Source organism: Rhinoraja longicauda, chromosome 17, assembly GCF_053455715.1.
Source record: "Rhinoraja longicauda isolate Sanriku21f chromosome 17, sRhiLon1.1, whole genome shotgun sequence".
Lineage (NCBI taxonomy): Eukaryota > Metazoa > Chordata > Chondrichthyes > Rajiformes > Arhynchobatidae > Rhinoraja > Rhinoraja longicauda.
This window is the reverse complement of record NC_135969.1, coordinates 24178865-24191907: the sequence shown is the minus strand read 5'-3', so window position 1 is coordinate 24191907 and position 13043 is coordinate 24178865. Positions and strand designations below refer to the sequence as shown.

The 13043-nt window shown below is 43.7% G+C and overlaps 1 protein-coding gene across 2 annotated transcripts in view; it reads left to right on the top strand.

Annotated features, from left to right (window-relative positions):
- Positions 1–13043, top strand: part of rad54l2 (RAD54 like 2) — a 94883-nt gene that overhangs the window by 58397 nt on the left and 23443 nt on the right. For both annotated transcript variants that reach the window (XM_078414368.1, XM_078414369.1), the window contains exons 9-14: positions 9–142; positions 585–781; positions 1997–2339; positions 5795–5972; positions 10723–10971; positions 12628–12746. In XM_078414368.1, coding sequence (XP_078270494.1) covers positions 9–142; positions 585–781; positions 1997–2339; positions 5795–5972; positions 10723–10971; positions 12628–12746 — 1220 coding nt within the window. The remainder of the gene's footprint in view (positions 1–8; positions 143–584; positions 782–1996; positions 2340–5794; positions 5973–10722; positions 10972–12627; positions 12747–13043) is intronic.

Sequence of the window (13043 nt, the reverse complement as noted above, 5' to 3'; positions counted from 1 at the left end):
GTTTGCAGGTGAACACTTTGCAGAACTGGTTGGCCGAGTTTAACATGTGGCTTCCAGCCCAAGAAGCACTTCCTGCAGACTACAATCCTGAGGAGATCCAGCCCAGGAGTTTCAAGGTTCATGTCTTAAATGATGAGTACAAGTAAGTACTGGTGCAATTTTTCAAAGGAGGGGGGGAGGGGCATTTAGGATCTGGTCTGAAGAAAGAAGCTACTCAAATTGGAGAATCCTGATATGATGGTGAAGTTCAAGGATGGCTGCTGAAAATGTTTGTCTTAAACTCGCGTACAAAGCGCATTATAATTAAAGTGAGAGGGAAAACCTTTTACATCAATAAATCAATTACCTGGTGTGTTACTGAAGTAAGCAATCTTAGAATATCCTTGAGACCCAGTGAACTTTTACATTTGTTTTAAATGGAATTGGAGGTTTCCCCAGTCTTCTAGCTATCATTTCTCCCTTTCCCGAGGCTGGTAATAACATTAATATATAATTTGGACACATATGCAGCATTGGATAGAATGCCACATTTGGGGTCCAATGATGTGCTCAGATTTTCTGATAATTTTTCTGTTTCCGTGTAGAACAACTGTAGCCCGTGCCAAGGTTATCAATGAGTGGTCAACTGATGGTGGCATGCTATTAATGGGGTACGAGATGTATCGTCTGCTTTCACTGAAGAAATCTTTTGTTAGTGGGAGGAGGAAAAAAACAAAGAAATCTACAGGACCTGTGATTATAGATTTGGATGAGGAAGATCGGCAGCAAGAACTGTTGAAAGGTAATGATACAAATGCATTTTATAATCTCATACAGAACCTCAAAGCTCTTGTCTCAGAACTCGTCACTGTTTAACTGTTCGACAGTCAGCAAGACCCTGTATTGCACTGTGAGAAGAATGACCCTTTTGATGGTGCGGGCTGAAAACAATTCTTTTTGAACAAGGCTATTTATGTCCATTTGATTACATAAATGGTATTTTGTAATATACCTCTGACAATAAAATGCTCTGTTCTGCTAAGCTGCATAATGCAGTAAAATTTGGATGCTGTGCTGGAATCCACAACTTTCTAGCTCAAAGACAAAATCCCAACCAACTTTGGCCTAGCTGCTACTTCACTTATTGTGAGGAGAAGAGAAGTCTTCACACTCTAACTACAAAGTGGCAGCTCTGTCATGGTTTAAAATATTGAGCAGCTTCACCAGTGAAGATTTTAATGTAGAAATATGAAGCACAGATGAGGAACATTTTGTACATCATCCATGTATGAGCAATCTGCTAGGACAATGCAAATCTAATCCTGGATGTCCATCGTCTCACTATGCTTAACCTTTGCTTCAAATATTTATCCTGCTTTGATTTTAATGGAGTCATGGATTTTGCCCATTCACTCCATATGGCCTAGAATTGGAGAAACTAATTTTACACTATACATTATGCACTTATTTCATTTACTTTCCAAATCGGAGAATTCTGTAATTTCTCCCTCCATTTCTTGGGTGAGGCACAACTGTTAGGGACCTTGCTTCTCGCAGCCAAATGTCCTTTATTTCATTTTCTTGCTTTCTCAAACAATTTCAGAAACCTTATCCAACCAAAGTAAGTCAGAATTACATTATTAACTGCATGAAAACTTATGATAATTTCAACATCTATCTTTTAAATGGTATCTTAACAATCTGCTTCAACAGGAAGTTATTACAAATGTATGCTGACTGCAAAAATCTGTGGCTATTAGCTTGGGTTCAACTGTTCTTTTACGGAGAAGTGTGATATGTTTGCTTTCTAGGTCATTTTCCTGGAATGAGGGAGTGGCTCTGATGGCTTTGAAAGATAAATAGTGATTTAAATGTAATTTCTCCAGTTGGAGTAACTTGCTTTATCCAAGATCAGAATTACTTAGTTAGGAATACAGCAGATACCTACAGAATTGCATTATATTCAGACTCCATGCGACTTCATTTCATTTGATCAAGTTTTTATCTTGTCCCTCAGGCATTGAGAAAGCCCTATCCAGACCAGGGCCCGATGTAGTTATTTGTGATGAAGGTCACCGCATAAAGAATTGCCACGCCAGTACCTCTCAGGCCTTAAAGAGCATTCGTTCACGTCGGCGGGTGGTGTTGACTGGATATCCGCTTCAGAACAACCTCACAGAGTACTGGTGCATGGTCGACTTTGTCCGGCCTGACTTCCTAGGCACCAGGCAAGAGTTTAGCAACATGTTCGAGCGGCCCATCCTGAATGGGCAATGTATTGACTCGACGCCACAAGATGTTCGGCTGATGCGTTATCGAAGCCATGTTTTACACAGCCTGCTGGAAGGATTTGTTCAAAGGTAAGAACTTGGATGGGAAACATCCACAGGTAAAACTGGTTAGACTGTGTCTGAATTAATGCATTCAGTTCTGGACACAGCTTGGGATGTGGTTGAGGTGCAATACAAATTCACCAGAATAATTCCAAGGTTAAATTATGAGTGGTCTGCACTTTATGAACATATTTCCTCAAAGAGAATAAAAACATGATTCCCTAGATTGAAGAAGGCAAAGGTTGAATAACAGATTGCATAATCTGCTTTGTATTCTTTAAGCTGTACACAAAATGGTGTACTTAAGTGCTGGTGCATTTTTGCAAAGGCAGGTGCAGTAATTCTGGGAAGATTGTGCCTGTGGTTGGAGTGCTCGTGCTGCAGGAGCAGCTGAATGGAAAGACGTGAATTATTCCTGTGATTGGTTGTGAGGTTGAGACATGGGAGGTAAGGTACAGGGAATAATTGTATTTTCATGAATGGAGAGGGGCTGCAGTTGTACATGGAGAGACGATGGTGGACAGGAAATAACTGGGCTTTTGATTTGTGGGAGGGAAGGTAGGTTTTGCCTGTGATATATGCCTGCAAGGTTGGCTGTGTTTGTGGAACTTCATGGGGGCAGGAGTTGCTGTGCCTAAGGGAACTTGTGAGGAATTATTACGGTTAAACGTCAAGTTATTATACAATGCAATGACCTAACTGTTAAACAGCAATGTGTGAGACAACAGGATTTTTTAAATCGGTAATACTTAATTCAGCTTATTGTCACATATACCGCGGTACAATGAAAAGCTTTTTTGTTGTGTGCTGTCTAGTCAACGGAAAGACAATACATAATTACAATCAAGCCTTCCACAATGTACAGATACACGATAAAAGGAATAACGTTTTATGCCAGATAAAGTACAGTCATGTCCGATTAAAGATAGTCTGAGGGTCTCCAATGAGGTGGACGGTAGATCAGGATTGCTCTCTAGTTGTTGATAGGATGGTTCAGTTGCCTGATAACAGCTGGCAAGAAACTCACCCTGAATATGATGCGTTTTTGCATTTCTGTAGCTCTTGCCTGATAGAAGAGGGTTAGACATCCTTGATTATGCTGGGGGCCTTGCCGAGGCAGCGTGAGGAGTAGATGGAGTCATTGGAAGGGAGGTTGGTCCATGTGATGGTCTGGGCTATGTCCACAGTTCTGTGCAATTTCTTGCGGTCTTGGATGGATCTATTCCCAAACCATGCTCTAATGCATCCCGATAAAATGCTTTCTATAGCATCTTCAAAGTTGGTGAGAGTTGTTGGGACATGCCAAATTTCCAAGACCTAAGGACGAAGAAGCGTTGGCCATTGCGTCTGGCAGCATTAATTTGCTTCAGCCTCATTTCAGCCCATGTTGTGTTTATCCTTTAATTTTCTAAATGTAATGCCCTGCACCCCAGAATTTTCCTGGTCATCTATCTGCACTTTTACTTGAGGGTGACCAAAACTGTATGCTAGTCTTAAACTGGGCATAGGTTTCCTATTAGGCCAGTATAATACGTTATGTTTTAAGACCCAGTATGCTAGCCATGCTGTTTTTTCTTGGTATCTTAAATAATCAATCCTAAAAACTATTTTTATTTGATCTCTTAATGTAAAGTATCAGAATAAGATGTTTTGAATGTGATGCTACATTTCCTCATCTTGATCTCTCATTGGTTGCTTTCCATCTTATTGCTAGTTGCCCCTCTAAACTGGAGAGAAGGTGGGTTGCTCTCCTTGAAAAATAACCATTTAATGACAGATTTGAGACATTAACAGTGTTAATAGTTTAACAGTGTTAATAGTTAACTATTAACAGTGTTAAAACCATCGGCCGCCCCCAGCTACATTACAAGGATGTCTGCAAGAGAGACTTGAAGGCATTTGACATCGTTGTGGTCCTGGGAGAGCCTTGCAGCTGACCGTACGAGGTGGAGAGGTACCCTGAACCAACATCTCAAAACGGGGGAAGAGAAACTGATGAACTCAGCGGCAGACAAGTGGGCACGCAGAAAGGAGCGCAGCAACTTCAACAGACCAAAGACCGCACACAAATGTGACCTTTGCAACAGAGACTGTCACTCCCGCATTGGTCTCTTCAGCCACAAGCGACGCTGCTCTAGCCGAGGTTTGGAGCAAGCAGCCAACTAGGATGCATCACCCATGGTCAGCCTAAAAAAAGGAGGGGCCTAAAAAAAAAATTTAATAGAGAAACTGTTTCTTGTGGCAAATGAGTCAATAACCAGTATACATAAGAGGAATGGGTGAGAATTTCTTTGGTGAGTTGTTGAGGTTTACAATGTATTGTCTGAAGATGGGCCCAGCCTATTGAGGCAATCACAATGAAAGTTCATTGACACCTCCACTTTCTCAGAAGTTTGAGCAGATTCAGCACGTTGCCAAACACTATCAAACTTCTACAGGTGTACAGTAGAGAGTATACTGACTGGTTGCATCATGGCCTGGTTCAGTAATCCAAATGCCCAGGGATAAAGGAGGCTGCAGGAAATGGTGAACATTGTCCGATCCATCATGGGTTCTGATCTCCCCACCATTAACGGGATCTATGGGAAATTCTTTCTCGAGAAGACAGCTAACATCATCAAAGGCCCACCCCAACCTAGCGACGCTCTCATCTCACTGCTATCGGGAAGAAGGTACAGAGACTGAGAACCATTTCACTCGGGTTCAAGAACAGCTTCTTCCCCTCAACCACACAACCCTACCTGAGCAACAAGTTTAAATGGGCTTTGGATTGGTGCACTATGTATTTCTGCCTGCACTATTGCAGTCTAATTAGTTGGTATAACTGAGTTATTGTATTATTGTTTATTGTATGTATTTATTGTGTTACTGCATTAATGTGTTTGTGAAGCTGCAACAAGTAAGAATTTCATTGGTCTGATTCCGGTGTATATACAACAAAACACTCTTAACTTAACGTTCAAAGATGAATTCTGTGTATAACTGGAGAAAAATATGTAGAACAATTGAGAAAGAGAAGGGGGCAGGATTAATTGGCCTCCTGCGTTTCCAAATTCTGATTCACGGCTCTAAACCAGTATGTTTACTAATATTATAGACACCCAGTTTGATTTCATTCGCAGTTCTTGTGATCAGCAAGGTTCCCTAAATCGACTCTAATTGTGCTTATTATATTTTTCCTACTCGTCATTTTGTAATCATTACTGGCTTTATCCTTGGGCTTTGTGTCAATATTTTTTTTGAAGAGTAATTATTTTAATAAATTGTTGATTTAACCTTTTAAGCTTTCTGGCCCCACCCGCCCACAATCTATATGAAGGACCCGAAGCGTTAGCTATCCATGTTGTCTGGAGATGCTGCTTGACCCACTGAGTTACTCCACAGCTCTATAGCCTTTTAATTTAATCTAGTTAATCAGGTCTGAGGCGTTCAAAGGTATTGAATGTTGTATCAATGAATCAATAATATTTCATCTTTTGCAGGCGAGGCCATGATGTTTTAAGAGGTCATCTTCCTGACAAAGAAGAAAATGTGTTACTGGTCCGTCTCTCCAAAATCCAGCGAATGCTGTACACAGAGTTTATGGATCGTTTTAGAGACGCAGGGAACAGTGGGTGGCTGGGGCTCAACCCTCTGAAAGCATTCTGTGTCTGCTGTAAGGTAAGCCTCTGTATTTTCAGAATTAGAGAGAATGATGGAAACATCCCAATGTATGTGTCAGGATCTTTTGTGTCTTTGTACAACAGACTATCACTGGTTGATTTTATTTTTGTGACTGACAAGGGAATAAGTGATACTTTATCATATAGTGTTAGAGTATTTACCATTCAAAAGTATGTTTGATGCAGCAATGCAAAGTGAGAATAAACATGCCTAGAAAAGGACTGTAAAGGACCTTCAATTTCTGAGTCTCCACCGTATCTGCTCCCAAGATGAGGCTTTCCAATCTATGGCATCCAAGATATCCTCTGCCTTTGGTAAACATGGTCCTCCCCCCTGCTGTCATAGATGGATCATCTGCGCCTCCTCTGTGCCCTAATAGTTCTGCTCTCGCTCCCCCTCCCCACAGATGGAACAAGGATAGTTTCCCTGGTCCTCGCCTTTCATCCCACCAGCCTCTGCATCCAACACATCATCCTCTGACATCATCTGCATTCTGTACATCGGTAAACATCAAATGTGGCCGCCGTTTCACTGAACAGTTACTTTCAGTCTGCCAAGGCCTGCTGCATCTCCTGGTTGCTAACCATTTTAACTCCTCCCCATTCCCATACTGACCTTTTTGTCTTGGGCCTCCATTGCCAGAGTGAGGCTACACGCAAACTAGAGGAATAAATGTAATATTTCCAAGTTTGCCGATGACGCAAAGCTGGGTGGCAGTGTGAGCTGCGAGGAGGAGGAGAGTGACTTAGATAGGTTGGGTGAGCGGGCAGATGCATGGCAGACGCAGAATTATGTGGATAAATGTGAGGTTATCCACTTTGGTGGCAAGAACAGGAAGGCAGAGGTCTGAAGAAGGGTTTCGACCCAAAGTGTCACCCATTCCTTCTCTCCAGAGATGCTGCCTGTCCCGCTGAGTTACTCCAGCTTTCTGTGTCTTATCTTCGGTTTAAACCAGCATCAGCAGTTCCTTCTTACACATTATCTGAATGGTGTCAGATTAGGAAAAGGGGAGGTGCAACGAGACCTGGGTGTGTTTGTACATCAGTCATTGAAAGTAAGCATGCAGGTACAGCAGGCAGTGAAGAAAGCTAATGGCATGTTGGCCTTCATTGCGAGAGGATTTGAGTTTAGGAGCAAGCAAGGAGGTCCTACTGCAGTTGCACAGGGCCCTGGTAAACCGCACCTGGAGTATTGTGTGCAATTTTGGTCTCCTAATTTGAGGAAGTACATTATTGCTATTGAGGGAGTGCAGTGAAGGTTCACAAGGTTAATTCCCGGGATGATGGGACTGACATAGGATGAAAGAATGGGTTGACTAGGCTTATATTCACTGGAATTTAGAAGGATGAGAGGGGATCTTATAGAAACATGTAAAATTCTTATGGGATTGGACAGGCTAGATGCAGGAAAAATATTCCTGATGTTGGGAGAGTCCAGAACCAGGGATCACAGTTTAGAAATAAGGGATATGCCATTTAGCACTGAGATGAGGAAAAACATTTTCACCCAGAGAGTTGTGAATCAGTGGAATTCTCTGCCACAGAAGGCAGTGGAAGCCAATACACTGGATGTTTTCAAGAGAGTTAGATTTAGCTCATCGGGCTAAAGGAATCAAGGGATATGGGGAAAAAGCAGGAACGGGGTACTGATTTTATATGATCAGCCATGGTCATATTGAATGGCGGTGCTGGCTTGGAGGGCCGAATGGCCTACTCCTGCACCTATTTTTCTATGTTTCTAACACTTAATCTGCTTTGATAGCTGCCAATCCAATGGTATGAACATTAAATTCTCCAATTTTAGATAATTACGTAACCCTTTCCTTCTCCTTTCTTCCCCATATAACCTTCCCTTTCTCTCACCCACCCCCCCCCTCTTCCCCTGTGCCCTGCCTGGACTTGCACCTATTTCTCCCATCCCCTTCCACCTACATTCCTTTCTCTAGCTTCGCAATTCACACCTCGTCCACCCTTTTTTTCTCGTACCTTCTGTCTTTTCATCTCCTGCCTTTGTATTAAAAATCCCTCATTTGTAACAACCTGTTACCTGCCAGGCTTTGTCCTCCCCCTCCTTTCGTCCAGCTTTCTTTCTCCCCCTACAATCGGTCTGAAGAAAGGTCCCGACCCGAAGCGTCCTCTATCCATGTCCTCCAGAGATGCTGCCTGACCCGCTAAGTTACTCCAGCACTTTGTGTCTTCTCAGACTCGAATAGAGGTTGATTTTTTAATTATCCCATATTTTAATATGGTCCATGCCATTTTAGCATTTAAAGGTTTATAAAACTGCAAAAAGTGGCACAAGGACGGTTTAGTTTTATAAAACTACAAAAAGTGGCACAAGGACTTGGGGTTGGAAAGATTTAAACAAGTAAAGAGCAGTACAGCACAGGGACGGGGTCGAATGTCTGTGCCGAACATGATGCCAAATTAATCCCGCTGCCTGCACATGATCCATACCCCTCCATTCGCAGTATTTTCATGTGCCTATCTAAAAGCCTCTTAAATCCCCCCCCCCCTATCATATCTGATTCCACCACCACCCAGGGAGCATGTTCCCGCCATGCACTAATCTCTCTTGGGGGGGGGGGGGAAATATGTGCTCAATTATTTGATATTTCCACTCTGGGAGGTGTAATTGCCACAGATGTTGCTAAATTATAGGAGTAGAATTAGGCCATTTAACCCATCAAGTCTACTCTGCCATTCAATCATGGTTAATCTATCTATCCCTCTCAACCGCATTCTTCTTCTCCCCGTAACCCATATTAATCAAGAATCTATCAATCACCTAAAAAAATATCCATTGATCGCCTCCCCAGCCTGTGGCAATGAATTCCACAGATTCACCACACTCTGACTAAACTAATCACTCCTCATCTCCTTTCAAAAGGTACGTCCTTTTATTCTGAGGCTATGGCCGCTGGTCCTAGACTTTCTCACTTGTGGAAACATTCTTTCCACATCCACTCTATCCAGGCCTTTCACTAATTGGTAAGTTTCAATAGTTTCATTGAGGTTCCCTTGACCCCCCCCCCCCCCCCCCCCCCCCACCTTCTAAACTCCAAGTGTCTGTGGAGGCTTTTTTTAAAGTGGCGATTGACAGGCTCTTGATTAGTAAGGGTGTCAAAGGTTACGAGGAGAAGGCAGGGGAATGGGGTTAAGAGAGAAAGATAAATCAGCCGTGATTGGATAGCAGAGTAGACTCAATGGGTCGAATGGCCTAATTCTGCTCCTGTGACCGTTGAACTCCACAGATGCTGTTCAGCCTGACCTGCTTAGTTCCTCCAGCAGTTGGTGTTTTTGCATAAATACTCTGCTTTTAATAATAATAATAATAATAAGCATTTATTTTATATAGCGCCTTATCAGGTGCTCAAAGCGCTTTACAGAAACAATCATAACATAAAAACAAACAGACAAACTATCCTAACGGAAAAGCGGCGAATAAACAACGCCAGCGTCCTCTCACGTCAGGGTCCGGCAGTAGACAACAAAAAGCACAGGACACACAGATACAATTTTTACACAAACAGCCATCACAGTGATTGCTCTAGGCACACCCTCACTGTGATGGAAGGCAAAGAAAAGTCTTATCTCCTCCTCATTCTTCTCCCGTGGTGCCACGAGGTGATCGAGGCTCCCAACTTTTTGAAGCCCCCACCGGGCGATGGAAAGTCCCAGGGCCGAGCCGAGCAGGCCGATGAAAGTCCTGAGCCCCCACTGGGCGATGGAAAGTCCCAGGGCCGAGCCGAGCCGAGCCGAGCAGGCCGATGAAAGTCCTGAGCCCCCACCGGGCGATGGAAAATGCCGCGGCCAGACCACGCAGGGCAATGAAGGGCCTGCGAGCGGGTCGATCGTACCTCGCGCTTCGGGGCGGTCGAAGCTGCTACGGCTGGAGCTCCCAAAAACCGGTCGCCAGCCAGGGACCTGCGAACTCCCGATTTTTAATTCAGTTCCCCTCACAAACAATAATATTTTGTCAGATTTCCTGATTTATTGTTGTACCTGTACACTACCCTTTGGCAAATTATGCACTAAGGCACCGTGATCGCTCTACATCTCTCATCATTTAAATAATTGCTGTTTTTCCCTTGTTTTTCATACTGAAATGGACTATTGACCCCCCCCCCCCAACAATTGTATTCCTTCTGCCAGCTTGCTTAACTTATCTGTATCCCTTCGTAGTTTTCTTATGCCCACTTCACAATTTGCTTTCCAATCAATAAATTTCAAACCACTTCTTTAGGTTCTTCAGTCTGCCATTTATGCAAAATGTTAAAAGTTGAGATCCCAGCATCAGTCGCTGTGGGATATCACATCCTGTCATCTTTGACAAAATAAATCATTTCTTCTGAATGCCCCAAAAGTGGTTGGAATTATAAATCTGCCCCTCATTGCAAAAAGTGCATTGGTGCATAATGGCAAAGTCAAAGTTTCCTGCCCATGGATTCTCCCCACTCGTCCAACTGGGAGCTATGGACTGGACTGCCACTCTCCTGCCTGCTGCTTTTCATGATTTTTCCTCGTACTAAATTATCGATCTTCAGCTATTCTTGTATGTTCAAATCTACACCCACTTGGCTTGATTAAGTCTAAAGGGATGGATTCAGCTGCAGAGCCTCCGGACATTCAATGGGCTATCACCATCTGCTTCTTACTAATGTACTACACGTGCCATTTGTTTGTTCAGGTGGTTATGTGTTTGAGTGTAATGCTAAATTGTATTCGGTTTGCTTCATCTCTGGCAGATCTGGAACCATCCAGATGTTCTCTATGAAGCACTGCAGAAGGAGAACCTTGCCAATGATCCAGATTTGGACCTTGAGGTAAATGACCTGAATGCAGGTACACCGAGTGCACGGGCTCTGCCAATTGGAAGTAAAAGGAAAGCAGAGAGCATGGCTGCTACGTTAGACTCCACAAACAGCAAATTTTCCCAGAATGTTGGATTCAACCATTTTCAGGAAAAGGCAAACCAAGTCATCACATATGATTGGGTAAGTGCCATATCTTCTCACTTCCCTAATCTGAATTTAGGATTTTCCTTGTAAACTTATTGAGGATGGATTATGACAGAACCAGAGTTGGACATGTCTTTTGTCATCAATTGGGAGAAAATTGTGGTTTTCCACACCACCAGCTCCCCCCATCTGCCCTTTTGTTACAATGGGTTGCTCTCAATCCTTCCCCACTGCCACTCTGTAATTGGCCACTGGGAACTCGACGAGAACAGTCTTGTATTCCTCCACAATTTTCCCAACCTTTGCTTTGGTGAACTATCTGGAAGGGGAGAATTGGGTGTAAATTAGCATACTTTCACTGACACGACCTCAAGTCATCTTTTACAAAGAATCTTTATGTTCTCCGTTAACGAGCATGAAGGTTCCTTTGTATAGGAAAATAACTGCAGATGCTGGTACAAATCGAAGGTATCACAAAATGCTGGGGTAACTCAGCGGGCCAGGCAGCATCTCAGGAGAGAAGGAATGGGTGATGTTTCGGGTCGAGACCCTTCAGACTGATGTTGGGAGGGGGCGGGACAAAGGATGTAGTTGGAGACAGGAAGACAGTGGGAGAACTGGGAAGAGGGAGGGGAAAGAAAGGAACAGAGGAGCTATCTAACGTTAGAGAAATCAATGTTCGTACCGCTGGGGTGTAAGTTGCCCAAGCAAAATATGAGGTGCTGTTCCTCCAATTTGCGGTGGGCCTCACTGTGACAATGGAGGAGGCTCATGACAGAAAGGTCAGACTGTGGGAGTGGGACGGGGAGTTGAAGTGCTGAGTCACCGGGAGATCAGGTTGGTTAAGGCGGACTGAGCGAAGGTGTTGAGCGAAACAATCGCCGAGCCTGCATTTTGGTCTCGCCGATGTAGGGAAGTTGACATCTGGAACAGCGGATACAATAGATGAGGTTGAGGAGGTGCAGGTGAACCTCTGCCTCACCTGGAAAGACTGTTTGGGTCCTTGGATGAAGTCGAGGGGGGAGGTAAAGGGACAAGTGTTGCATCTCCTGCGGTTGCAGGGGAAAGTACCTGGGGAGGGGGTGGTTTGTGTGGGAAGGGACAAGTGGACCAGGGAGTTTTGGAGGGAATGGTCTCTGCGGAAAGCAGAGAGGGGAGGAGATGGAAAGATGTGGCCAGTAGTGGGATCCCATTGGAGGTGACGGAAATGTTGGAGGATAATTTGTTGTATACGCTGGCTGATGGGGTGGAAGGTGAGGACAAGGGGGACTCTATCCTTTTTACGAATGCGGAGAGGGGGAGCAAGAGCGGAGCTGCGGGATATAGAGGAGACCCTAGTGAGAGCCTCATCTATAATGGAAGAGGGGAAGCCCGTTTCCTAAAGAATGAGGACATCTCTGATACCTTAATATGAAACACCTCATCTTGGGCGCAGATGCGGCGTAGACAGAGGAAATGGGAGTAGGGGATAGACTTTTTACAGGAGACAGGGTGGGAAGAAGTGTAGTCAAGATAGCTGTGGGAGTCAGTAGGTTTGTAGTAGGTTCCTTCTGTAGCTTCTGTTACATTCATTGCCTCAGTTAAGAGCCTATTTATTTTGTTTGCTGTTTGCTTCCCTTGTGTACTGTATAATCTGATAAAGTGTAATGGAGCTGAATTTTTGGATTCTTTGCTCTGTATTTGTGTCTTCAGGCTAAGGATATATTGGCAAACTACCAGCCAGGCTTGCTGGAGAATTCTGCAAAAATGGTGCTGTTGTTTGAACTAATTGAAGAGAGCTTAAAACTCGGCGACAAGATCCTGGTGTTTAGGTAAGAGTTTTAAGGGAAATTAAGCACTAAATGGGATGGGTTAGGTAGAAGCTTGTATTGGCAAGTGATTTTTATGGTGGGGCATGATTCATTAGGTAGCTGTTCAGTCTGACTGCAGACAGTTATCAGTAGAATGTTTACATAGGTTAGGATGAATGGGGAAAATCCGAGCCTTGTCTGATATCGTCCTTGTCAATCAGCATTTCATACACACTTTCCAGCATCTGCTACTCTCTGACCATGTGAAGCATTGATGTATTTATATTGTTTCTCTTCCCTGTTATCCCACTTGCATGG